A 24,507-nucleotide genomic window follows, 5' to 3' on the forward strand; every position below is an offset into this window, starting at 1 on the left:
GTACACACTGAGAGGGGTTGAGCAGCGGCTCATTTGTATCTGAGGTTGAGGTCGCTGTACAGATCCCGCTCGCCGAGACCCAGCTCCTGTGAGGAGAGAAACACCGGTTACAGGAACAGAATAAACAGCCCACGGTGGAGGGGCCGGAGGGGAGGGGGTTACAGAGACAGGGAGGGGTGGAGGGGCCGGAGGGGAGGGGGTTACAGAGACAGGGAGGGGTGTAGGGGCCGGAGGGGAGGGGGTTACAGAGACAGGGAGGGGTGTAGGGGACAGAGTTGGTTACACAGTTTGGGGGTGGAGGTACTTTCACTGCTAAGGGGGAGGGGGGGTTTACAGGGGAGTGAATGTTGGGGTGTGGAGGCACAGGATAAGGTTCTAGCCGCGGGGGAGTGGGGCAGGGACAGGGTTGGTGATGTTCAGTACGTGGAACGGGACGGAGCGGGGGAGTGGGGTACGAGGATGTTTCCACTAGTGGGGGATTCTGGGACCAGAGGCCACAGCCTCAGAATTAAAGGACGTTCCTTTAGGAACGAGATGAGGAGGAATTTATTTTGTCAGAGGGTGATGAATCTGTGGGAATAATTGCCTCAGACGGCTGTGGAGGCCAAGTCAGTGGACATTTTTAAGGCAGAGATAGATATACTCTTGACTAGTACGGGTGTCAGGGGTTACGGGGAGAAGGCAGGAGAATGGGGTTAGGAGTGAGACATAGATCAGCCATGACTGAACGGCGGAGTGGACTTGATGGGCCGAATGGGATAATTCTGCTCCCATCACTTATGAACATCGTGGGCCAGTCTCAGTGGGCAGAGTGGGATGAGACGTAGAGATTCAGTGTGGTGGGGGGGGGTCAGTATCCTGGGGCAGAGACGGTGACGGGGGGGTGGGGACGGTGATTTGGGAGGCGTGGGTTCGGTGGGCAGGAGTGGGGGAGGTGGTTGGTGCCCGACACTGGGAGGGGGGAGAGAATTTAGTTCAGTTTAGTTTATTGTCACGAGTACTGAGGTACGGTGAAAAGCTTTTGTTTCGTGCTAACCAGTCAGCGGAAAGACAATGCATGATGACAATCGAGCCATTTACTGTGTATAGACGCATGATAAGGGAATAACGTTTAGTGCAAGGTAAAGCCAGCAAGGATACTCCGAGGGTCACCAATGAGGTAGATAGTAGTTCAGGACTGCTCTCTGGTTGTGGTAGGATGGTTCAGTTGCCTGATAACAGCCGGGAAGAAACTGTCCCTGAATCAGGAGGTGTGCGTTTTCACACTTCTGTACCTCTTGCCTGATGGGAGAGGGGAGAAGAGGGAGTGGCCGGGGTGAGACTGGTCCTTGATTATGCTGCTGGCCTTGCCGAGGCAGCGTGAGGTGCAGATGGCCGCGGTCATGGAGTTAGTATCTGAGGGGCAGTGCTGGTGTGGAGGGACAACAAGGAGACAAACGCCGACCTGCCTCTTTGCCACAACAGTGCCAACCTGATAGGGCGACTCCACCGGCCCATCTTCAGCTCTCTGCTCCTTCGGCTGCACCACGGAACTTTCTGGAAGACAGAATTTCATTCAGACCGCTCACTTTCCTCTTTGTCTCTGTCTTCCTTCTCTCTTTCTTTGGGAATTCTTTCATTTATCCTTCTCACTCCCTCTCACTCTTCCTCATTCCTTTCATCATTCATTCCCCGTATCCATCTTTCTCATTCAACCTCTTTCACACCATCGCGCCTCAATGCGTCCCTCCCACCCTCCCTTCTTGTCTCGATCCCTCCCTTCCTCCCTCCTTCCCTTCCTCCCTCCCTCATTAATTCTCTAACACACACCTTCCACTTCCCTCCTTCTCCTTTCCATGTCTTTTCCCATTGATTAATACGGGTGTCAGAGGTTACGGGGAGAAGGCAGGAGAATGGGGTTAGGAGTGAGAAATAGATCACCTATGATTGAATGGTGGAGTGAACTTGATGGGCCGAATGGCCTCATACTCCTCCTGTCACTTATGATCTTATTCACCTTTTCTCCCACTGTAATTGTCCTCGGATCATCTCTCTGGGAAGGGGTTTGGCTCCACTGAAACTCTGTGGAGGGGGAATTCTGGGGACCCATTGATACATGGGAGTGAATGGGGAAAGGACTGGGTGTATCGTAGGGTTGCCAACTATCTCACTCCCAAATACAAGACAAGGTGACGTCACCGTCCCGCGCCCCACATGACCTCACCCAGCCAGCGGCGGCCACGTTCTCCCGCTCCACCAATGGCGGTCGCCCGGGCCTCCAGACCTACACTGTCCGGAGCTAAAATGTCGGAAACCTAGAGTGTCGGGACCTAAACTGTCGGAACATAGAGCGTCGGGGCCTACAGCGTCTGGGCCTACAGCGCCCCCCAGGGCTACAGCGCCCCCTCCCCGGCCTAGTACAGGACAAGGGCGGTCCCATACGGGGCAAACCAATTTAGCCCAAAATACGGGATGTCCCAGCTAATACGGGACAGTTGGCAACCCTAGGGATGGGCAGTGGGGAGGGAGGGAGTTTTGGTCCATGGGGAGTGTGGAGGGAGGGAATGGGGAGCAGATGGGTCCGTGCAGAGTGTGGGGAGTGGGGAGGGGGTTTCAGTTCGTGGGGAGTGTTTCATTTTTTTTTCATATTTCAGATACAGCGCGGAAACAGGCCTTTTCGGCCCACCAAGTCCGCACCGCCCAGTGATCCCCGCACATTAACACTATCCTACACCCACTAGGGACAAATTTTTACATTTTACCCAGTCAATTAACCTACATACCTGTACGTCTTTGGAGTGTGGGAGGAAACCGAAGATCTCGGAGAAAACCCACGCAGGTCACGGGGAGAACGTACAGTGCAGCACCCGTAGTCAGGATCGAACCTGAGTCTCCGGCGCTGCATTCGCTGTAAAGCAGCAACTCTACCGCTGCGCTACCGTGCCGGTGGGAGTGAGTGGGGAGCAGTGTGGGGCCATGGGAGTGTGGGGAGTGGGAGAGTGTTTGGGTCCATGGGGAGTTTCAAACTGAGATGAGAAAAACATTTTCACCCAGTGAGTTGTGAATTTGTGGAATTCTCTGCCACAGAGGGCAACAGAGGCCAATTCACTGGATGAATTTAAAAGAGAGTTGGATAGAGCTCGAAGGGCTAATGGAATCAAGGAATATGGAGAGAAAACAGGCATGGGTTATTGCTTGTGGATGATTAGCCATGATTGTTGTAATATATAAGACAAGGGGGATGTTGTGATATTGCTGGGACTACTTTGTGTATCCAAGAACTACTTTGTATGGCTGTGTATATAAGTGATGGGTGTGATTAGGCGGTCACTCTGGATCCAGGCGGCCTTGGAATAAACAGCCTGGAGTTAAGCTCCACCATGATAACATCTTAAACATGTGTACTCGTGGTCCTTCCAGAGTCACAACAAAGGTACAAGTACCGGACCACGAAGTACAACATGGTGGCAGTGGCTTGGTGTTTCGCCTAGGGAGGGAATGAAGCATGCCCGAGCAGAAAAGGTTAAAAAGAAGAAGAAAAAGAAGAAGAAAAAAAAGCCCTGAAGGGAAACAAAACAAAAGAAAAGTTTCCAGCTCGGGACGTTTGGAGTGCATCCCGACAGAGCCAGTATGAGTTGGTATAGTTACCTGCTCAGTAGTCGGCGCCGAGTTGCCGACGTGACGCTGCAAGCTGCTGGGGGCGGTGCATGTAGGCCCACTTCGCGCCCCAGCACCTGTGTAGGCCCGAGATTAGAAGCCTGCGACTGCTTCGCGGGGGAGAGACCGGGAGAGCCGACACACACGGAGATGTGCGGTGACCGGGGAAGACCGACACCCATGGAGGTGTGCGGCAACAGGGGAAGACCGGGAGACCCGACACACACGGAGATGTGCGGTGACCGGGGAAGACCGACACCCATGGAGGTGTGCGGCAACTGTAGGAGACCGGGAGACCCGACACCCACGGAGGTGTGCGGTGACCGGCGAAGACCGACACCCATGGAGGTGTGCGGCGACCGGGAGAGCCCCGGAGGAGACCGACACCCACGGAGGTGTGCGGCGACCGGGAGACCCGACACCCACGGAGGTGTGCGGTGACCGGAAAGACCGGGAGACCCGACACCCACGGAGGTGTGCGGTGACTGGGGAAGACCGACACCCACGGAGGTGTGCGGCGACCGGTAAGACCGACACCCACGGAGGTGTGCTGCGACCAGGGGAGGCTGACACCCACGGAGGTGTGCGGCGACCGGGAGAGCCCTGGAGGAGACTGTAGATCAGTGCATGTTCCTTTAACATAGTGACCTCACCACTACTAACCACTCCCCATTGTCTCTTGTATAATTGTAGCTTCCCCACCTCCAGCTCGCTCTCTAGTTCCAGTGATGACCACGGACAGCTAGGGCACAACATGTGTGTAGTGAAATTAATAAACAATATCCAGTAAAAGACTCTGTGTGCAAAGGACGTCTCTTTACATGGTGTCAGAGCGGTAGACTTGCGTCTCCTGTTTATCGGGTTTTTATTTTTAGCATTTGTTCGTCCCAGTTGTGTCCCATCCTTCCACTTTGCCATGGCTCCCTCGTGTCGTCGTCCGGACACGCTTGTTTTTGATGAGGACATAGTGCACCGCTGGACTGTCTTCCAGCGGGACTACGAGCACTATATAGCGATTGCCCATCCTGATGCAACTGCTGCGATAAAAGCTCACCTGCTCCTCAACCTGGCTGGTCCGGAGGCAATGGAACGCTATGCGTCGTTCGAATTCGTCCCTCCGGAGGACCGCAACGACCCGGTATGTCTCATGGCTAAGTTCACTGCCCTGTGCGATATACCCACCAATAACATTATCGAACGTTTCAACTTTTTCTCGCGGCGTCAGACTCCAGGGGAGCACGTTGACGCCTTCATTGCATCCTTAAGACATATGGCTCGGCGGTGCCGCCTTCAAACGATTACACCCGACGAGATGATCAGGGATGTCCTGGTCAACGGTCTCCTAAACTCTAAGCTGCGGGATGAGCTCCTGATGAAGCCTGACCTGTCGCTAACGGACGCCATACATGCCGCACGCATGGCCTCTGCTGTTGGCTCAGTATCTCGGCCGGCGCCCCAGGACATAAATTTCACCGGCCGCCGGCGATTGAATGACCCGCAGACCAGGGTCACCCCCTCCGCGCCCACTATGGTCACCCCTCGCAGATGCCCGAACTGCAACTTCTCGTCACACTGGTATAACGTTTGCCCAGCGCAGGGCAAAACTTGTAATTCCTGCGGGAGGCAGAACCATTTTTCTGCAGCTTGTCGTTCTCGTGGGAGACCTGTCCCTGCTCCTAGAAGGAGTCTAAACAACCTTGCAACCGATGATAGCGCAACCGGTTCCCGGTACCAACATGAGGAACTCCATGGCTCAGATACGACTTCCTCCCATGGAGACTCTATGCTGTTTTCGCTTTTGGGTGCACCTGCATTGATAACGGATCCATCCGTGCATGTTACAGTCAATGGACATTCCTTCCCTGCCAAGGTCGATACTGGGGCTTTTGCAAATGTTATGTCTGTGGGCCTCTTCGAGCAGATAAGCTCGGGGGAGAGGGTTACTCCTGACAACTCCCGCCTCCATGCCTATGGGGGAGGCGTTCTGATTGCCGTGGGAAAGGCAACGGTTATCTGTACTGTTCTGGAGACCTCTCGGCCCCTCACGTTCCTCCTGCTAGCATCCGACAACGTCACCCTGCTGGGCGCCCGTGCATGCCAGGACTTTGGTTTGGTCTCATTCCACCGCGACATCCACCTGGTGCAGGCCCCCATGGACCCCCTGATCGAGTACCCTGACCGATTTGATGACGTCCTGGGGAAGCTGCCCTGTGCATACAAGATCGTTGTGGACCCGGGGGTCGACCCAGTGGTCAGACCGGCCCACCATGTGTCTTTTGCCATGAAGGGCCGCGTGGAGTCCACACTACGTGGCATGGTGGACATGGGCATCCTCAAGGAGGTGAGTGCCCCCACCCAGTGGGTCTCCACCATGGTGGTCGCTGCCAAGAAGGACGCGAGCGAGATCAGGATCTGCATCAACCCCAAGGACCTGAACCTGGCTATTAAACGCCCGCACTACCCCATGCGGACGGTGGAGGACGTCGCGGCACAGGTCGGTCCAGCCACAGTTTTCTCGGTCCTGGATGCCAAGAGCTCCTTTTGGCAGATCCCGCTGGATGCACGTTCCTCCTTCCTGACCACCTTCAGCACACCGTTCGGCAGGTTCCGTTTCCTCCGCATGCCTTTTGGGATCAACTCGGCAAGCGAGGTTTTTCAGCGTACGATGGAGCAGCTGTTTGCTGGGTTGCCGTGCGCCATCATTGTGGATGACATCCTGGTGTACGGGAGGGACGTCGCTGAGCATGACCGACACCTCCGCCAAGTCCTGGACAAGGCTCGTGAGATCAACCTCAAGCTTAATCGAAGGAAGTGTCGGTTCCGCGTTGAGGAAGTCACCTACGTCGGCCACGTTTTCACGGCGGGGGGCCTGAAGCCAGACCCCGAGAAGACGGCGGCGATCACCAAAATGCCCGCTCCCACTGACGTGCCCGGCCTGCAGCGCTTCCTGGGCATGGTCAACTACTTGGGTAAGTTCATACCCGACCTCAGCGAACTGAGTGCCCCCCTGAGGGAGCTGACCAAGAAGGACAATGCCTGGGTCTGGCTCCCGCACCACCAATCGGCCTTCGTGGCCCTGAGGTCCAGACTCGCACGGACCCCCACTTTGCAGTTCTTCGACCTGAACAGGCCAATCGTCCTCACCTGCGATGCATCTCGGTTCGGCCTTGGTGCTGCCTGCCTGCAGCTCTACGACGACCGACAGCTGCCCGTCTCCTATGCCTCTCGCACAATGACCCCTGCTGAACAGCGCTACGCCCAGATAGAAAAGGAGCTCCTTGCCGTGGTGTTCGCGTGCTCCAAATTCAGAGACTACGTTCTTGGAAAAACTTTCACCATCGAAACTGACCACCAGCCGCTGGTCTCTATTTTAAACAAGCCCATCCACGCAGCCTCGTCCCGCTTGCAGCGAATGATGCTGCAGCTGCAGCGTTTCACATTCAAAATCGTGTACCGCAAAGGCAAGGAGATGTTCGTGGCAGACACTTTGTCCCGTGCCCCACTACCTTCCACTTCCCGCCATCCGTACGAATCGGCTGACCTGATGGTGTTGAACGTCAACATCGTTCCATCTTGGCAGATGCAGTCACTGGTCACACACACTGCCGCTGATCCGAACCTTCAACAGCTTGAGGGCGTCATCCGCCGTGGCTGGCCTGAACGACGGTCTTCCCTGCCGGCTGGTGCCGTGCCCTACTTCCTGGTTCGGGATGAACTGGTGCTGCACGCGGGCGTGGTGGTGAAGGGTCACAAGGTTGTGGTGCCGGCTGCGCTGCGAGATCACTACTTCCAGACTGCCCACAACGGACACCCAGGGGTGGAGGCCACGTTATCCCAGGCCCAAGCACAGTTTTACTGGCCTGGCATGGTCAAGGACATCCGGGACAGGGTCTCCGCCTGCGCTGCCTGCAACAGCCTATTACCTCATCAGCAGCGCCAGCCTCTCCTGCAGCAGCCGGCTCCCGAGTTGCCGTGGATGGCTGTTGCCGCTGATATTTTCGAGTGGCGTGGCAAACACTACCTGGTCCTGGTGGACTCCTACTCCAGCTGGTTCGAGGTGGACCTGCTGCCGTCCCTCACGTCTGCTGCCGTCATCGGGAAGCTTCGCCGCCACTTCTCTACCTTTGGTTCCCCGGCATCCCTCCAGTCCGACAACGGCAGCCAGTTTACCAGCGCGGAGTTTGCTGCTTTCGCCACCCGGTGGAACTTTCGCCACATCACCAGCAGCCCCGAGTACCCGCAAAGCAATGGACTTGCAGAGCGCGCTGTCCGCAGCGCTAAGGAACTGATGGAACGTTGCCGGCTTGACAGTTCGGACTTGTACCTTGCCCTCCTCAACCTCCGCAACATCTCCCGGGACCCCGCGCTCGGTTCCCCTGCCCAGCGCCTCATGTCCCGCACCACTAGACCCCCTATCCCCGTCTCCCAGCAATCCCTGCAACCCACGGCTCGGAGCCCTGCCGCTGTCAGGGAGCGCTTCACTGAAAAGCAGCTCATTCAGAAGCGCTCCTTTGACAAATCGTCCCGTCCCCTTCCACCTCTGTTCGCTGGCCAGGTTGTCCGGATGGAGTCCACCTCCGGTCACCACCGGCTGGCCGTGGTCGTCGGCAATGCTGACTCTCCACGGTCGTACCTGGTCAACTACGAGGGCACCGTGTATCGTCGTACCCGCCAGCACCTGATGCTGGTAAACGAGCCTGCACCGCCTCCCGCGGTCCCGTATTCACCTCCCGTCCAGTCCCCGGTGCCTGATGTGCCTCCTGCTCAGGTACATCCGCAGTCGCCCCAGCCCCCTTCCCCTCCCTCGCCTGCGCGTGTATCGCTTCCCAGTCCTCCTCCTTCCCCTGGTTCCCCAGCCTCTGTACCCGCACCCGTCCATGCTGTTCCTTCGACCGGAGGGGATGGTGCGTTGCGCACCCGCTCTGGGAGAGTGGTCAGGCCGCCTGTCCGGTACGGTGTGTACGAGTAGTCTGTGTTGTGCTGCATTCTATCTGCTCCCTGCTTGTAGTTTGAGCCTAGCGCATGAGCCGTGGTCACTTTTGTTTCCAAGAGGAAGGATGTAGATCAGTGCATGTTCCTTTAACATAGTGACCTCACCACTACTAACCACTCCCCATTGTCTCTTGTATAATTGTAGCTTCCCCACCTCCAGCTCGCTCTCTAGTTCCAGTGATGACCACGGACAGCTAGGGCACAACATGTGTGTAGTGAAATTAATAAACAATATCCAGTAAAAGACTCTGTGTGCAAAGGACGTCTCTTTACAGAGACCGACACCCACGGAGGTGTGCGGCGACCGGAGGGGGTCGGCGACCGGAAGGATCGACCACCCGCGGAGGTGCGGCGGCCGGAAAGGCCGAGGCACTAAATACTCACCCAGGCGCGTCGACCGTAGAGTCGGGACGGCCCTGGGCCCGAGGCAGCGGCAGCGCGTTGGAATTGCGCGGCAGCTGCCAGGAGCACCTGTGGGCCGGGCCGGGGAGCACCTGTGGGCGGGGCCAGCGGCAGCGCGTTCGAAAAGTTGAGCGACAGCTGCCGGGGAGCACCTGTGGGCGGGGCCAGAGCGCACTGCAGCGGAGGCACGATCGCACCGCGATTACAGCAGTGCCAGCCCAGCAATGCCAACCCAGCAGTGGGAGCCCAGCAATGCCAACCCAGCAGTGGGAGCCCAGCAGTGCCAGCCCAGCAGTGGGAGCCCAGCAGTGCCAGCCCAGCAGTGGGAGCCCAGCAGTGCCAGCCCAGCAGTGGGAGCCCAGCAGTGCCAACCCAGCAGTGGGAGCCCAGCAGTGCCAACCCAGCAGTGGGAGCCCAGCAGTGCCAACCCAGCAGTGGGAGCCCAGCAGCGCCAGCCCAGCAGTGGGAGGCCAACAGTGGCAGGCAAATCATGGTGGTGGAGCATCTAGAGCCTACACTACGTTTGATCTACACAGCACGTCTTCTTGAGGGGAAGATTTGGAACAAAATGAATATTTTGTGTTTAATGACCTGTGTAGTGATCTGTGTAATGAAAGCTTAATGTATTATATTTGATGCTTTTGTATAAATGTATATATCTGTGGAGTGACCACACGGAGTGAGTGACCACACGGAGTGAGTGACCACACGGAGTGAGTGACCACACGGAGTGAGTGACCACACGGAGTGAGTGACCACCCAGAGATGAGTGACCACCCGGAGATGAGTGACCACCCAGAGATGAGTGACCACCCGGAGATGAGTGACCACACGGAGATGAGTGACCACCCGGCGATGAGTGAAATTCCGCAGAGGAGTGACCACCATGATGGCGAAAAAAAGCAATTGTGTTTAATTGTGTTTAGTTGTGTTATGGGTTTAGTTTGCAAAAAGCAATGGTGTTTTGGTTTTGTTAAATATATTTTAGCCCTCGAATGGTAAAGAAAACAATTTTATATAAGACAAGGGGGATGTTGTAATATATAAGACAAGGGGGATGTTGTGATATTGCTGGGACTACTTTGTGTATCCAAGAACTACTTTGTATGGCTGTGTATATAAGTGATGGGTGTGATTAGGCGGTCACTCTGGATCCAGGCGGCCTTGGAATAAACAGCCTGGAGTTGAGCTCCAGCAATGTAACCTTTTATACACGTGTACTTGTGGTCCTTCCAGAGTCACTAAAGGTACAACAGGTACCGGACCACGAAGTACAACAATGATCATAATGAATGGTGGTGCTGACTCGAAGGGCGAAATGGCCGCCTCCTGCACCTATTTTCTATGTTTTTATGGGTGCGGTGTGAGGGAATGGGGAGGAGGTTGTGTCCATGAGAGTGTGGGGAGTGGGAGAGAGTTTGGGTCCATGGGGTGTGAGGTGGGAGGGAATGGGGAGGAATTTGGGTTCACTGGGAGTGTGGGCGGTGAGAGTGAAATGCGGAGATGTTTGTGTCCATGGGGAGTGTGGGTGGTGAGAGGGAATGGGGAGATGTTTGAGCCCATGGGGAGTGGGAGGGAGGGAATGGGGAGATGTTTGTGTCCATGGGGAGTGTGGGCGGTGGGGAGAGAGTGGGAGGGAGTTTTAGTCCATGGGGAACGTGGAGGGAGGGAATGGGAGGAGAGTAGCCTGTGGGGAGTGGGGAGAGAGTTTCAGTCCATGGGGAGCGTGGAGAGAGGGAATGGGAAAGAGTTTGGTTTTATGAGCAGTGTGGGGAGTGGGTAGAGTGTGGGGAGGAGTTTGGGTTTAGTTTAGTTTAGTTTAGAGATACAGCGCGGAAACAGGCCCTGCTGACATCTCTCAGATGCGATACCCTAGAGCTCCGCAGAATCAGGCTAAAACTTATAGCAATTTACAAGGAGATTCACAAAATCACGCCATCAAATCTTCCGTCATCCAAGAGCACCAGCCGCCATGAAACAAGAGAAAATACCCGTCCCCACATCATCAACTCGCTGAATTTCAATAAACTTTGCTGCCAATATTCCCTTTACCCAAGGATGATAAGGGAATGGAATATGTTACCACCCAACATACGTGCCGCTCCCGATGTTCAGTCATTTAAACTGGGGATTGGGCAACTAGATCCCCTCAACTTGATCAAAAAGGGCCACTTCAAAATTTAATCACTACTCTACCTGCGCGAGATAACCACTGTGTCATTAATGAAGTCAATCTGGACCTCTCCTTTTGCCATTGGTAACTTTAAAACATGAATTGACTGTTTGTCCTTCAGCCTTTTTTAATTATTTCTCCTACTTCCTTCGCTGTTGCTGGAGGTCAGGTGTGACTCAGAAGTGTCTCCCGTCTCCAATCGATCCCTTTGGTTTTGAGAGAGGTGGACCATTATTCCTAATCCCGGGACCCCAAAAAAACAAATAAGGGTTGACCGCTAATTGTTCGATGTTATTCAACCAGGGGGAGACTATTTCCTGGTACCCGGCATTAGGGAGGCATGTGTATAATGCAGTGCAATGTGATCGTTTATGTTCTTGGCTGGTTTCAACAAGATACTGTAAATACTGGCCTTTTAAATCCTGCACTCTTTGCAGAGCACAATGGATTTGGTTAACCAATTGACTGTACGGATTGCTACTCAATTGGCAACAATATCGGATGGGCATCTTTTACCCTTGTTCTTCCTCCTTAATTAAAATTAGCAATTGATGTGTGTGCATTTGAGGGGGTTCCATAAACATGCCGACTGCAGTACAGTGTAAGACTGCTCCCAGTTTGAAGAACCTGTCTTCCCAATAACGGGAGTGGCGCTGCTCTAGAGATTATAAAATGTCAGTAAGTGGCTTGCCATTTATCTGCACACGAGTGGGTTCTGATAATTGTTCTATCATGGGGACACCGGCAACCCCAATAGTATTAATATTTGACTGACTGACGGGGATGTCCACGGAGGGGGGGGGGGGGCAGAGGACATTGTGTCTCCGGTATCGACCAGAAGGTCTAAATGGCAGTCAACTATCTTGCCTGCAGCTTTGGGTTCTTCTTCTGATTTAGACAATCTGATCACAGCCGCCTGTACCGCCTTACCTCTGCGGCATCCCTGTGGTGATGGATTAGGATTACCGGATAGGAAGGGGTTACTGAATGAGAAGGGGGCCGGGCCTGGATCCCTTCCCTGATGCTGTGGGGAACGTCTGCAATCTCGAGCCCAATGCCCCGTCTTACCACATCTCCAGCATTTGCCTCGTGTTGTATCTTTTATTTGCCATTGTCCCCTTCCTCGGCCCCTACCTCTACAACTTCCTCCTCTTCCCCAGCCCCCTCTCCCCGTGTAATACTTTTAAATATTTATTTTTTATTGAAGGAAAGATACAATATGAAAAACGTAATGCATTACATTCCCCTCCATTTTGTTCTTTATATATAACAACAAAAATAACCCTCACCCACCCTCCCTGGACACCCCTTTGCAGCTGATGTGTTCACAATATATCATATCACAAATACAAATGCACAATTTGACAGCAAAACCTCTACATTCTTCCAAGGCGCAGGCCCATAAATATCTACAACATGTCAGATGGTTCAGGATTCTCTCATTCATTATGCATCAGCCATCCTGTGAGGTAATCGGCAATTGTGTAAACAAAAATAAGTAAGTAAATAAATAAAAGTAAAACATAATTAAAGGCAGATCCCCAACTGCAATCAAGTGCCCTCAGTCAGTGGGTAGTTCTTTTAGATTCTCAAAGTATGACAGAAAAGGTTCCCATTCTGAATAAAACTTTTTCACAGACCCCCTCAGTGTAAATTTGATCTTTTCTAGTTTTAGAAAAAACATTACGTCCTCTAGCCAAGCGGCAGCAGATGGAGGAGTTGTAGATTTCCAGACCAGCAAAATTCTCCTACGGGCCAAAAGTGATGTGAATGCAATGATGTCAGATTGGTTTGCATTTCAACCCAAAGTTCCATCTGTTACGCCGAATACAGCTACAAGTGGGCAAAGCCTCACTGTCACCCCAAGGACTTCACTGATGGTTTTGTAAACCACTGTCCAGTAGTCACCAAGTTTGGGGCAGGACCAGAATGCGTGAGCTAGATTGGCTGGAGAGAAGGAGCACCTGTCACAGCCAGCGTCTGTCCCCGGATAGATGTCGGCAAGCCTAGCTTTGCTTAAATGAGCCCTGTGTAAAACTTTGAATTGTATGAGCCCCAATCTTGCACATGATGACGAGGAATTAACTCTTTTCAGTGCTTCTGACCAGCATTCCTCAGACAGATCCATACCACGGTCATCCTCCCACCTAGTTTTAATTTTGTTCAGGTTTTGATCCCCTAAAGACATCAATTGAGAATATAATGCAGAGATCAGTCCTTTATTTGCAAAGGTAAGAGTGAGTTTATCCAACCCTGTGACAGATGGGAGATCAGGAAAAGAAGGAAATGTTTTCATGGCAAAGTGGCGGATCTGAAGATATTTAAAGAAATGATTATGTGGGAGGTCATATTTTCTGCACAGGTTATCAAAACTATCAAATATCTTGTCAGTGTATAAATCCTTAATGCACTTAAGACCATTCAAACCCCATAGTCCAAAGGTTGAGTCAAGTGTAGAGGGGGGGAATAAATGGTTACTGTGAACGGGACCCAGAACTGAAGCTGATGTGAACTTAGTGACAGCGAAATTGATAAAAAAAGTTGAGGGTGGATAGTACGACAGGATTGGATGTGAATGGAGAGGATTTCAATGGCAGGGAGGAATATACTAAAGCTGGAAGTGACGAGGAGTAACAAGACTGTGACTCAAGCAGACACGAGTCTGCATCTGGTCGGTGGAGCCAGAATAATATCTTTGGGATATTAGATGGCCAATAATAATGAATAAAACTGGGAAGGCCCAGTCCACCTACTTCACGACCTCTTTGGAGAGTACACTTATAGATTGGTTAACTTTGTTAAAAAATGACTTGGATAGGAAGACCGGCAAACACTGGAGCAAATAAAGAAATCTGGGAAGTACAGTCATCTTCACCGACTGTACTCTCCCAGCCATAGTAAGTGGTAGACGACGCCATTTCATCAATCAGAGTATTTAGAGTTTGGGAGGTTTTGTTGCAGTTATAGATGACATAGGTGAGGCCACATTTAGAGTATTGTGTTCCGTTCTGGGCACCTTGAATCCGATAGCCTTAAGAGCTAAATCTAACTCTCTCTTGAAAACATCCAGTGAATTGGCCACCACTGCCTTCTGTGGCAGATAATTCCGCACATTCACAACTCTCTGGGTGAAAAAGATTTTCCTTATCTCAGTCCTAAGTGGCCTACCCTTATTCTTAAACTATGACCCCTGGTTCTGGAAACCCCAAAATTTGGAACATTTTTCCTGCATCTAGCTTGTCCAATCCTTTAAGAATTTTATATGTTTCCACAAGATCCCCTCTCAGCCTTCTAAATTCCAGTGAATATAAGCCCAGTCGATCCATTCTTTCATTATATGTCAGTCCCGCCATCACGGGAATTAACCTGGTGAACCGAAGCTGCACTCCCTCTGTAGCAAGAATGTCCTTCCTCAAATTAGGAGACCAAAACTGCACACAATATTCCAGGTGTGGTCTCACCAGAGCCCAGTGCAACTGCAGTAGGACCTCCTTGCTCCTAATCTCAAATCCACTTGCTATGAAAGCCAACATGCCAGTTGCTTTCTTCACTGCCTGCTTTACCTGCATGCTTACTTCAGTGACTGGTGTACAAGAACTTCCAGGTCTAGTAGCCCCTCCACCTTTTCTAATCTGACAACATGCAGATAATAATGTGCCTTCTTGTTCTTGCCACCAAAGTGGATAACCTCTCATTTATCCACATTATACTCCATCTGACCACTCACCCAACCTATCCAATTCAACCCGCAGCCTCATAGCATCCTCCTCCCAGCTCACACTGTCACCCAGCTTTGTGTCATCCACAAACTTGGGGATGTTACATTTAATTCCTTTGTCTAAATCGTTAATGTATAGTGGACCAAGTGGACATGATGGACCCAAACCACTCCTGCATTGGTGCAGCACCCTCTCCTCCCCCCTCCACCCTCTCCTCCCAAGGTGGAGGGGGGTAGGGGGAGAGGGGGAGATGGGGTTAGGGGGAGAGGGGAGTGGGGGGAGAGGGGGGTGGGGGGAGAGGGGGGTGGGGGGAGAGGGGGGTGGGGGGAGAGGGGGGTGGGGGGAGAGGGGGGTAGGGGAAGAGGGGGGTAGGGGAAGAGGGGGGTAGGGGAAGAGGGGGGTAGGGGAAGAGGGGGGTTGGGGAAGAGGGGGGTAGGGGGAGAAGGGGGGAGGGGGAGAAGGGGGGAGGGGGAGAAGGGGGGAGGGGGAGAAGGGGGGAGGGGGTAGGGGGAGAGGAGGGGAGTAGAGGGTGCTGCACCAATGCAGGAGAGGTTTGGGCCCAACGGGTCCACTTGGTCAAGTAATCAATACATTTCGTGAAACATGGGTGTCATCACTGCTGTATTCCATTTCTCTAATTTTAGGCTTTGGCTGTGGTTCCCTAACACCACATTCCCACAATCCACATCCCTATTTACTAGTTATTAGCCGGGGTGGGAGCTGCTTTACGTCCTCGTCGTCCACCCTGGGTAGTTCTACAGAACTGGCAACATTTGCAGCAAAGCGTCAACTACGGTTCTCTGAAGCACCAATTGCCACTTTTGATTGTTGTAGTTGACATACGAAAGAAGTTATTAGCCCTCACTATTTCTTCCCCGACAATACCGTTGTCTTAAGCTGAGAGGGGAGAGATTTAAGAGGGACTCAGAGACAACCTTTTCAGTCAGAGGGTAGTCAGTATCTGGAATGAGCTGCCAGAGGAAGCTATGGAAGGGAATACTAAAAAGGCCTTTAAAAGAGCAGGTAGATGAAACTAGGTCAGAGAAAGTGGTCGGCGTGGACTAGTAGGGTCGAACGGGCCTGTTTCCGTGCTGTAATTGTCATATGGTGATATGGTTAAAGACATTTAGACAGATATACGAGTAGGAAGAGCTTAGAGGGCTTTGGGCCAAATGCAGGCAAATGGGACTAGGCCACTATACCCACTTGATCGGCGTGGACAAGGTGGGTGAAGGGCCTGTTCCTGTACTGTACACCTCTGGAAATAAAGACAATGAACTGGGGCCACAGTTAGATATGGGCTTATGGCAGTGGTCATGTCTTAATGTTGGGAGGAGAAGCTGCTGAACTTTGCCAGATACAGGTTTCATCGGAGACCTAAAATACAAAGATGCCCAGGCTCTGATGATTGGGAATTTCAACAGCATTTTCACCAACTGGGATACCACTGCAAGGAAGGGGAGAGATGCAGAAGTATTCTCAGAGTACACTGAAGAGGAAATATAGAACATAAAACAGTACAGCACAGAAACAGGCCCTTCAGCCCACAATGTCTGTGTCAAACATAATCCCAAATTAGGCTAATCTTCTCTGTCTGCACATGACCTATATGCTTCCATTACTTGCCTATCCATATGCATCTAAAAGCTTTTTAAGCACCAGTATAGTATCTGCCTCCACTGCAGTGCGTTCCACATACCCACCAGCCTCTGTGTAAACAAATACTTGCCCTGCATATCATCTTTAAATTTTGCCCGTGTCAACTTAAAACTATGCTCTCCGAACCTTAACATTTCAATTCTGGTCAAAAAGCTATCAACACTCAATTTACAACAGCAGCTTGTAGGCAATACAAAGCAGGGGGAGTCAATCATGGAGAACAGAACAAATATGTTCCCATTAAAGAATTGGAGACTCTAATCTAAGAGGCACACAGATCTCGAGGAAAGCATGGGGTTGGCCAAAGCAAAAATAGGGAGATTTAGGATAGATACCAAGAGCCGTAAAAGTAGATACGGAGAGGAGGTGCAGAGGATGTTCGGTTTACAAAGTCAACCAGGAAGACACATGGGTGAAGAACACTGACATATAAGCAACAAAAGCACTTGAGATGTTGTGTAAAGTATGGAAAATGAAAAAATGGAAAGAAAATAGAGAGCTGTGTCGCTGACCAGACAACAGCTTGTATTTGGAGGCAGTGTCCAGTTCTAAACACACCTCTTTTTTAGTTTAGTTTAGAGATACCGTGCTGAAACACACCCTTTGGCTCACCAAGTCCATACCTGACCAGCGATCCCTGCACGGGAACACTATCCTACACATTAGGGACAATTTACAATTATACCAAGCCAATTAGCCTACAACCCCCAACATGTTTGGCGATCGGGAGGAAACCAAAGCACCCGTAGAAAACCCACGCAGGTCACGGGGAGAACGTACAAACTCCATGCAGACAGCAGCCAGAGTCAGGTTCGAAACGGGTATCTAGCGCTGTGAGGCAGCAATTCTACTGCTGCACTACCATGCCACCCTTTGCACTGGTCTTTCACAGAAGAGGGCAGTGGTATCAGCTGTGACGTTGAGGTGGTGAAAGTGAAATAATGTGCAAGAATGGAGCTGATAGCGATATCAGTTTTGTAGAATCTTTAATTTAAACAGCCCATCACACATACAGAATAGAAAGATTGGCGGAGAAGTTGCATCAGCTGAATGTGGAAAACTAAGTTACCTGCTCCTTCATATCAATATTGCTGCCTTTTCAAACTTGCTGACTTTACTTTTTAATACCTGTTCTAATATTCTGTGTCAAATTTTAATTGGTCATGGCCCATTTGCACTGAATAGATACATTGCTATTGCTCCTGTACAGACAATATATAAATCCCAATTCTTCTTGCCGGACACAACACACAGTTTACCCCTGTTGGAAATTACTCACTCAGAGAACCCAGGATCAGTAGCAGAACCCTCATTTCACCAGGTGACATTCTGCAAATGAAAGCACAGAATTAAAATCAGAGAGAAATGAGGTACAAGGGTCTTGTGCAAGCTGTAAAGTGGGACAGCAATTAATAGTGGGTGAAACACATGACTCCCTGACTGGGAGATCTACAGACAAACGTAAGATCTCCCTCTCAGCGTTGTACAGGAAAATTAATTACAATCAATTAACATGAGGTAAAATTATGAGATTGATCAAGTGGTGATGTCTTCTTACCTGATTCTGCAGAGGTGCTGCTGCCTGGGATGGAGGGAGATGAGACCACCTGCAACCTCCTCAGTCCCGGGGACTCTACCGTGAGTGTTGACAAACTCAGCGACAGCTCGCTGACTACCTTCCACATCCGCTTCCCGAGTGAATAACTGCAGGGCTGGATAACAGTGCAGCCGATGTGGGTTTGGGGAAAACATGCAAAGCAGACAAACCAACACCCCCCATTCTGTGTCTGTGGAATGAAGAGTCCATTGTTTCCCGTCGACTTCCTCTAACAACCGCAGATCAGTGAAGGGTCAGCACTGAGCAGGGGGCTGCAATTGTAACAGACAAATGTATCAGAGAGGAAATACACTGTAGGTCCTGAAAAATCTGGCCAAATGACCAGGTGACCATTATTACACAGAGGGCCATACTGGAACAGAAATGGACATAAGTATTAACAGAGGGAGTAGTCATCGGATAAAAGCTGCCAGTGGACTGTGTATTGGAAATGTAATGGACAGTGTGGGCTAGAGAGGAAGTAGCCACAAAATAATCCATGCCACGTCAGTATGTGACACTGAGCTGTGTATATGGAAACTGGAACAGAGATGAAATTGCAGAGAATTTTATCAGATTTATCGTCCATCATCCCACGTGGCAGCATTGTGCTGTGTGGTGGATCTACAGTGAACAGAGGGGGCTGCAAAAGGAAACTGGCAGGATCATTCCTGTTGTACTAAAACATGTTGCATCAGATATTGGTGTCTGTGCTCCGGTCCCAGAACAGACAGTAAACAGGACACTGGCAGCTGAAGCACAACTACGGCCTGCAAACAGGCTCTTTAGCCCAACTCCCGTTTGCCTCTGCCTGACCATAATTATCCCTCTAATCCTTTTCGATCCATGAACCTGTCCAAAAGACTTTCAAATGTCATAATTGTTCCTGCCTTTACCACTTCTGGCAATTCATTCCATACATCCATCACCCTCTGTGTGAATAAAACTGTTTCTCACGTCCTATTTAAATCTTTCCCTGCTCACATTAGGACATTGAATAGCACATCACAGAAACATCCCTATGGCCCACAATCTCTATGCCGAATGCAGCACGATAAAATTAATCATATCTCCTTGCAAAAGATGTTATAGAGGTATATAAAATCATGAGGGAAATAAGTAGGGTAAACGTGCATGGTCTTTTCCCAAGTGTTGGGGAATCAAGAACCAGTGGACATAGGTTTAAGGTAAGAGCGGAAAAAATTAACAGGAACTTGGGAGTAATTTTTTCACTCAGAGGATGGTGGGTAAATGGAACATGCTGCCAGTGGATGTAGTTGATGCAGGACTATAACGGCATTAAAAAGATACTTGAACAGGTACATGGAAAGGTTTAGAAGGAAATGGGCCAATGGGACTACCTAAACTAGGGGATCTTAGCCGACATTAATGAATTGGGCCGAAGGGTTTTTTCCCTGCTGCATGACGACATATGATCAATATCCCTCCATTCCCTGCAGGTCCACGAGCCTATCTGAAAACCTCTCCGATGCCACTATTGTATCGGCTTCCTCACCACCCATGGCAGGATGTTCCAGGCACCCATCACCCTGTGTAAAAAAAACTAAACCTACACATCTACTTTAAACTTTGTCTCTCTCACCTTAAATCTATTCCCTCATGTGTTTGACAATTTCACATTGGGAAAGAAGGTCCAACTGACTTGTCTCTCTATACCTCCCGTAACTTTATATACTTCCATCAGCTATCCTCTCCTTGTAGTCACATGTGGCTGTGCCTAAAGGCTGCGGCTCGCTGGCAGTCTGTTTGTCTTTTTTCCTTTTTGTTGTTTGTGTGTCGGTGTTGGGATGGTTTATATTTCTGTTTTTGGCTGTGTATGTGTGGGTGGGGGGGGCGGGGGGTGGTGGGGTGGGTGAAACCTTTCTTTTTTTAGGTCTCTTCCCCGGGGCGCAGCTTGGCCGCGGGGCCTTCCATCGCCCGCGGGGCCTTCCATCGCCCGGCGCAGCTCGGCCGCTGGACTTAACATCGCCAGCGCGGCTTGGCCACGGGACACAAGTGCCCGGCATGGCTCGGCCGCGGGGCCTTCCATCACCCGGTACGGCCGCGGGAAGTTTCAGCGCTCGGTGCGGCTCGGCTGCGGGGCCTTCCATCGCCCGGCGCGGCTCGGTTCAGCCTTCCATCACAGTGAGGGGGTGTTTGGAGTCACTGTGATGGATGTTTGTGTTGGGGTCGTGTGTCCTGTGTTCTTTTCTTTTTTGTTGTGTTCTGTGACTGCTGGAAATGTAATTTCGTTCGGTATCTGTACCGAATGACAATAAAGTTCTGTACTGTAGGTAATAGCCCATAATCCAGCCAGACATTAAACCCATGGCCTCCAGCTTTAGTCAGCCTATAGAGGCCTCCAACCTCTGCCTTGGTAAAATGAATGCAAGCATCAATCTTATCTATGCCCCTCGTAATTTAATAAACCTCGGCAAGGTCACCTCACAGCCTCCTTCACTCCAAAAAAGAAACAGCCCCCACGCATCCAAGCTCTCCTCACATCTTGAGCACTCCTGTCCCGGCAACATCCTTCTGCAGCCTCTCTATCTCAATCACATTCTTTGCATTCAATAGCATGGTGACCAGAAATAATAATAATAATAATAATAATGTATTTTATTTATATAGCGCTTTTCATATACTCAAAGACGCTTTACAGAGATTTAGAGAACATAGGGAAATGAATAAATATATAAATAAGTAAATAAATAAACGAACAGAGAAAGGAGACAGAAGGTGAGGTGACCTTCAGTGGTTGAAGGCAGTACTGAACAGGTGAGACTTCAGCGATGTTTTGAATGTGGTGAGTGTGGAGGAGTCTCTAACGGTTTGGGGTAGTGAGTTCCATAGGGTGGGAGCAGCGATGGAGAAAGCCCTGTCCACCCAGGATCTGAGTTTGCACATGATACTCATGTAGTCTCACTAATGTTCTGTCCAGATGCAAGGTGATGTCCTAACCCTTCACTCAATGTCCTGTCCAATGAAGGCAACAACGCCATATGGCTTCTTCACACTGTAAATGAAAGGACCCAGGAGTGTAACACTGTAAATGACAGGGCCCAGGAGTGTAACACTGCAAATGACAGGGCCCAGGCGTTTAATACTGTATGGAGGATGGTGATGGCAGAGGCTATCACAACATTTCAGAAGTATCTAGATGAGCACTTGAATCACCAAGGCCTAGAAGGTGACAGATCATATGTTGATATCTGGGAATGATATAAATTGATACTTAATGATCAGTATGGACAAGGTGAATTGAATGGCCTGTATCCGTGCTGTATGACACTTTGACTCTATCAGTTGAAGCCTGGGGCAGATCAGTTATGATTGCATTGACACAGGGCAGGCAATCTACTTTTGTCCCTGTTTTGCTGTGTTCCTGCGAGAAGACACTGAGTGATCTTGGCAGTCATTGATGGAGGATTCTAATTCAATGATAAATAATGCAGTGGTGAAACAGCAGAAAAGGACACAGGAAATTCACTCCTTGGTCGAGCAGGCCAGAACTTTATAACTCGGGAGTGCAGGAAGATGAGGGGTGATATTATAGAGGCGTATCATTTCATGTGAGGAATACATAGTATAAATGCACAGTCTTTTCCCCAGAGTAGAGGAATCAAAACCAGAGGCCATGGATTGAAGGTGAGGGAGGTAAGATTGAATAGAAAGGAACGTGAGGGGCAACTTTTTTTTTTTAAATGCAAAGGGTGGTAGGTATATGGAACGAGCTGTGGCCTTTCACAAAATGTTACCTATGCCCGATATGTAAAGTACTTTGTTTTCCGTCTAGATGTTTCTTGTTACAAACAGGATTCTGGGAATGGTGGCAAATTAATCTGCAGTGCTTCCATTGGAAATGTTATGATGGCAGATTTGAATTTGGTACACAGAAACAAGTATTTAAGCCCTTCCACTCAAACTCCTATGAAAACTGCCTCTATCTGTCCATTCCCTCCTCCTATCCCTATTCCCACCCCTCGGCCACTCTCCTTTTCCATAAATTCTCGTTTCCTTGTTGCTCAATTTGCATCTGAGCCCTTTCATCAATGGTTACCTGATTCCTTGGTGTGAAAGGTCCCTTGTTCTCAGTCTATGGATTTCCTGGTAAAAACAGGGATGACAGAGCAGGAAAGTTAACCCATTAGTAATGTAGTGGTTGCAAAAACAAGGGTGTTTTGTATGGAAGTTACTGCAGAGGAACAGGCCATTCAGCCAAACAACATTGACTTGTTTTATACTGCACACCAACATCCTGCAATGTGGAAGCACTGTGCACTCAGCTGTGTCCTGGGACTGCAGTGAACAGAGGGGACTGGACAAGGAACATCCACACAATCATTACTCATTCACGAAAAATTACATCAGTTTATCTAAAGATCTGAATTGGAGGCAGCCATATATCTTGGACCATTAAAAATTATGGAGAGTACTGCAACGAGGGAGACAGATGGGACCACTAAACGGTTTGAAAATCAGCATGAGAACATCGTGACTGAGCTCAACACAGAGGAAATAGTGGAACAAGACATAACACATACAGGAAAACAGGGATCATCAGTTATTCACTCAAGCTTCCAAGGATACTGATTCTCATTCTGTACAACCACTTGTCACTCTCTCCTGTTCCCTCATATTCCAGTCCTCATTTCACCAATTGCCCCTTTGATTCTTTATGTCGAATTTTGCTCAGTTTGCATCCTTCCATTCACCAATGTTACCTGCGCTCCTGATATTGAAAGTTGCTTGTTTCCACTTTCTTCAGTCTGACCAACCCAAAATGGCTTTCCATTCCTTCAGCAAACTCTGCCTGAACCGTTGTATTACTCCAGCATTTTGCTCAAGATTCCAGTAATTGTCGTTCCCGAATCTTGCTCTCATTTTGCCAGGATGGTTGAAGGGGGCAGAATTGACCAGAACATGTGTTTCCGTTTGACCTGCAATGGCCACAGAAGGGAAGATGAATTATTTATGTCCCTGCATAGAAACAGGCCGTTCTGCCCAGCAGCTCCATGATATGTTTTACATTCTACATCAACCTCCTGTAACGTGGCAGCTCTGGACACTCAGCTGTGCGGTGGGACGACAGTAACAGAGAGGACTGGAAAAGGAACATCCACAAAATCATTTGTTTTGCACATTGGTGTCAGTGCTCGAGAACTATGATGAGCAGAAACCACATGGGGCCTTGGCAGCTGCAAAACAGCCAAAACTAGAAAATGTTGTTGGGACTTTTGAGTTTAAAGGGAGAGAATGGATAAGCTGTCTATTTTCCCTGGAGCAAGGATAAAACCTGAGTAGTGTCTTTATGGAGGTTTATAAAATTGAGGAATGTTAGTAAGCTGGATAGTCACAATCTCTTTCTCCGGATAAAAGTCATAGGTTTAAGGAGTGACACATTTTTCAGAGTGTGGTGAGTATATGGAATGAGCAGCCAGAGGAAGTGGTTGAGGCATGTACTATTATCATGTATTAAAGAAATTTGAAGAGCTACTTGGACAATAAAGATGTGGAGAGACACACAACAAACTGCATATTCTGCAATTCTGACCAAAACTCCAAGTGCTGGAAGAGCTCAGCAGGTCAAGCAGCATTGTGGAGGGAATGGACAGGCGATGTTTCATGTCAGGCCCCATCTTCAGACTCAGACCACCATCTGTCCATTCCCTCTACAGATGCTATCTGCCCGGTTGTGTTGCTCCAACACTTCGAGGAACACTTGCTCAGGGATATAGGTAAACCACTGACATGTTGGGCCAAAGAGCATGTTTCCATGCTGTTCAACTCTCTGCCAGCTATGAAAACATTAAATGTGCAGATGAGTAGCTAAGATAAATCAGATGCTGCACGGAATGGATTGCAGAGATAAGGAGGAGTAAGACCATAGAGGGAACTGAAAATCATAAGATGTTGTCACTGACCCCTCAAGGTACCACAGAATGTCTCTGTCTGTCTTCCCAGAAAGCCTCTTACTTAATCTCGTACTTTTCAGTTGTTAATATTGCCCAATATGCAATGACTGGTGTTTTTTTTGTCAGAAGTGAAGAATCCTCTATTCTTGCTTTGCAACCGGCATCTCACAAACATGATATCAGGAATGGGTAAAAATGATTGAAGGCATGAGTCCATTGGATCGTCAATGGAACCGAAAGCTGGAAAGAATTATTTAGAATTCACCACACAGGAATGTCCAGTTCAGGCCAAAATCACAGCCATGCCATGTGCCCATCCCTGCTTGCTGCAATCACGCAATTCTGTTCCTGTCAAAATTAACATCATCGTTCCTAACATTACGTACTTTACAACACTCTCATAGCTCAGTGTCC

General features: G+C 50.0%; 2 protein-coding genes and 1 long non-coding RNA gene across 3 annotated transcripts in view; 1 reads left to right on the top strand and 2 right to left on the bottom strand.

Annotated features, from left to right (window-relative positions):
• On the bottom strand, positions 1-18,333 carry LOC144612106 (uncharacterized). Its single transcript, XM_078431663.1, has 4 exons — positions 18,140-18,333; positions 17,861-17,910; positions 1,472-1,536; positions 1-86 (listed from the first exon to the last, which is right to left on the bottom strand). The coding sequence occupies exons 1-4, from the start codon at positions 18,331-18,333 to the stop codon at positions 30-32; spliced, it is 366 nt and encodes a 121-aa protein (XP_078287789.1). The 3' UTR covers positions 1-29.
• The window catches only part of LOC144612204 (myelin-associated glycoprotein-like), a 760,913-nt gene that overhangs the window by 155,408 nt on the left and 580,998 nt on the right, over positions 1-24,507 (top strand).
• Positions 18,321-24,507, bottom strand: part of LOC144612095 (uncharacterized) — a 19,174-nt gene continuing 12,987 nt past the window's right edge. The window contains exons 3-5 of the long non-coding RNA XR_013549624.1: positions 22,903-23,118; positions 22,239-22,285; positions 18,321-18,450 (exon numbers count right to left, since the gene is read on the bottom strand). This is a non-coding gene — a long non-coding RNA (uncharacterized LOC144612095). The remainder of the gene's footprint in view (positions 18,451-22,238; positions 22,286-22,902; positions 23,119-24,507) is intronic.

The sequence above is a fragment of the Rhinoraja longicauda genome, chromosome 43 (genome assembly GCF_053455715.1).
Source record: "Rhinoraja longicauda isolate Sanriku21f chromosome 43, sRhiLon1.1, whole genome shotgun sequence".
In the NCBI taxonomy this organism is placed as follows: Eukaryota; Metazoa; Chordata; class Chondrichthyes; order Rajiformes; family Arhynchobatidae; genus Rhinoraja; species Rhinoraja longicauda.

Coding starts and splice junctions, on each gene's coding strand:
- LOC144612106 (XM_078431663.1), bottom strand. CDS start 18,333: ATGTTTTCCCCAAACCCACATCGGCTGCACTGTTATCCAGCCCTGCAG. Junction 17,911..18,139: donor CAGCACCTCTGCAGAATCAG/GTAAGAAGACAT, acceptor TTTCATTTGCAG/AATGTCACCTGGTGAAATGA. Junction 87..1,471: donor CGGTGGAGTCGCCCTATCAG/GTTGGCACTGTT, acceptor CTCTCCTCACAG/GAGCTGGGTCTCGGCGAGCG.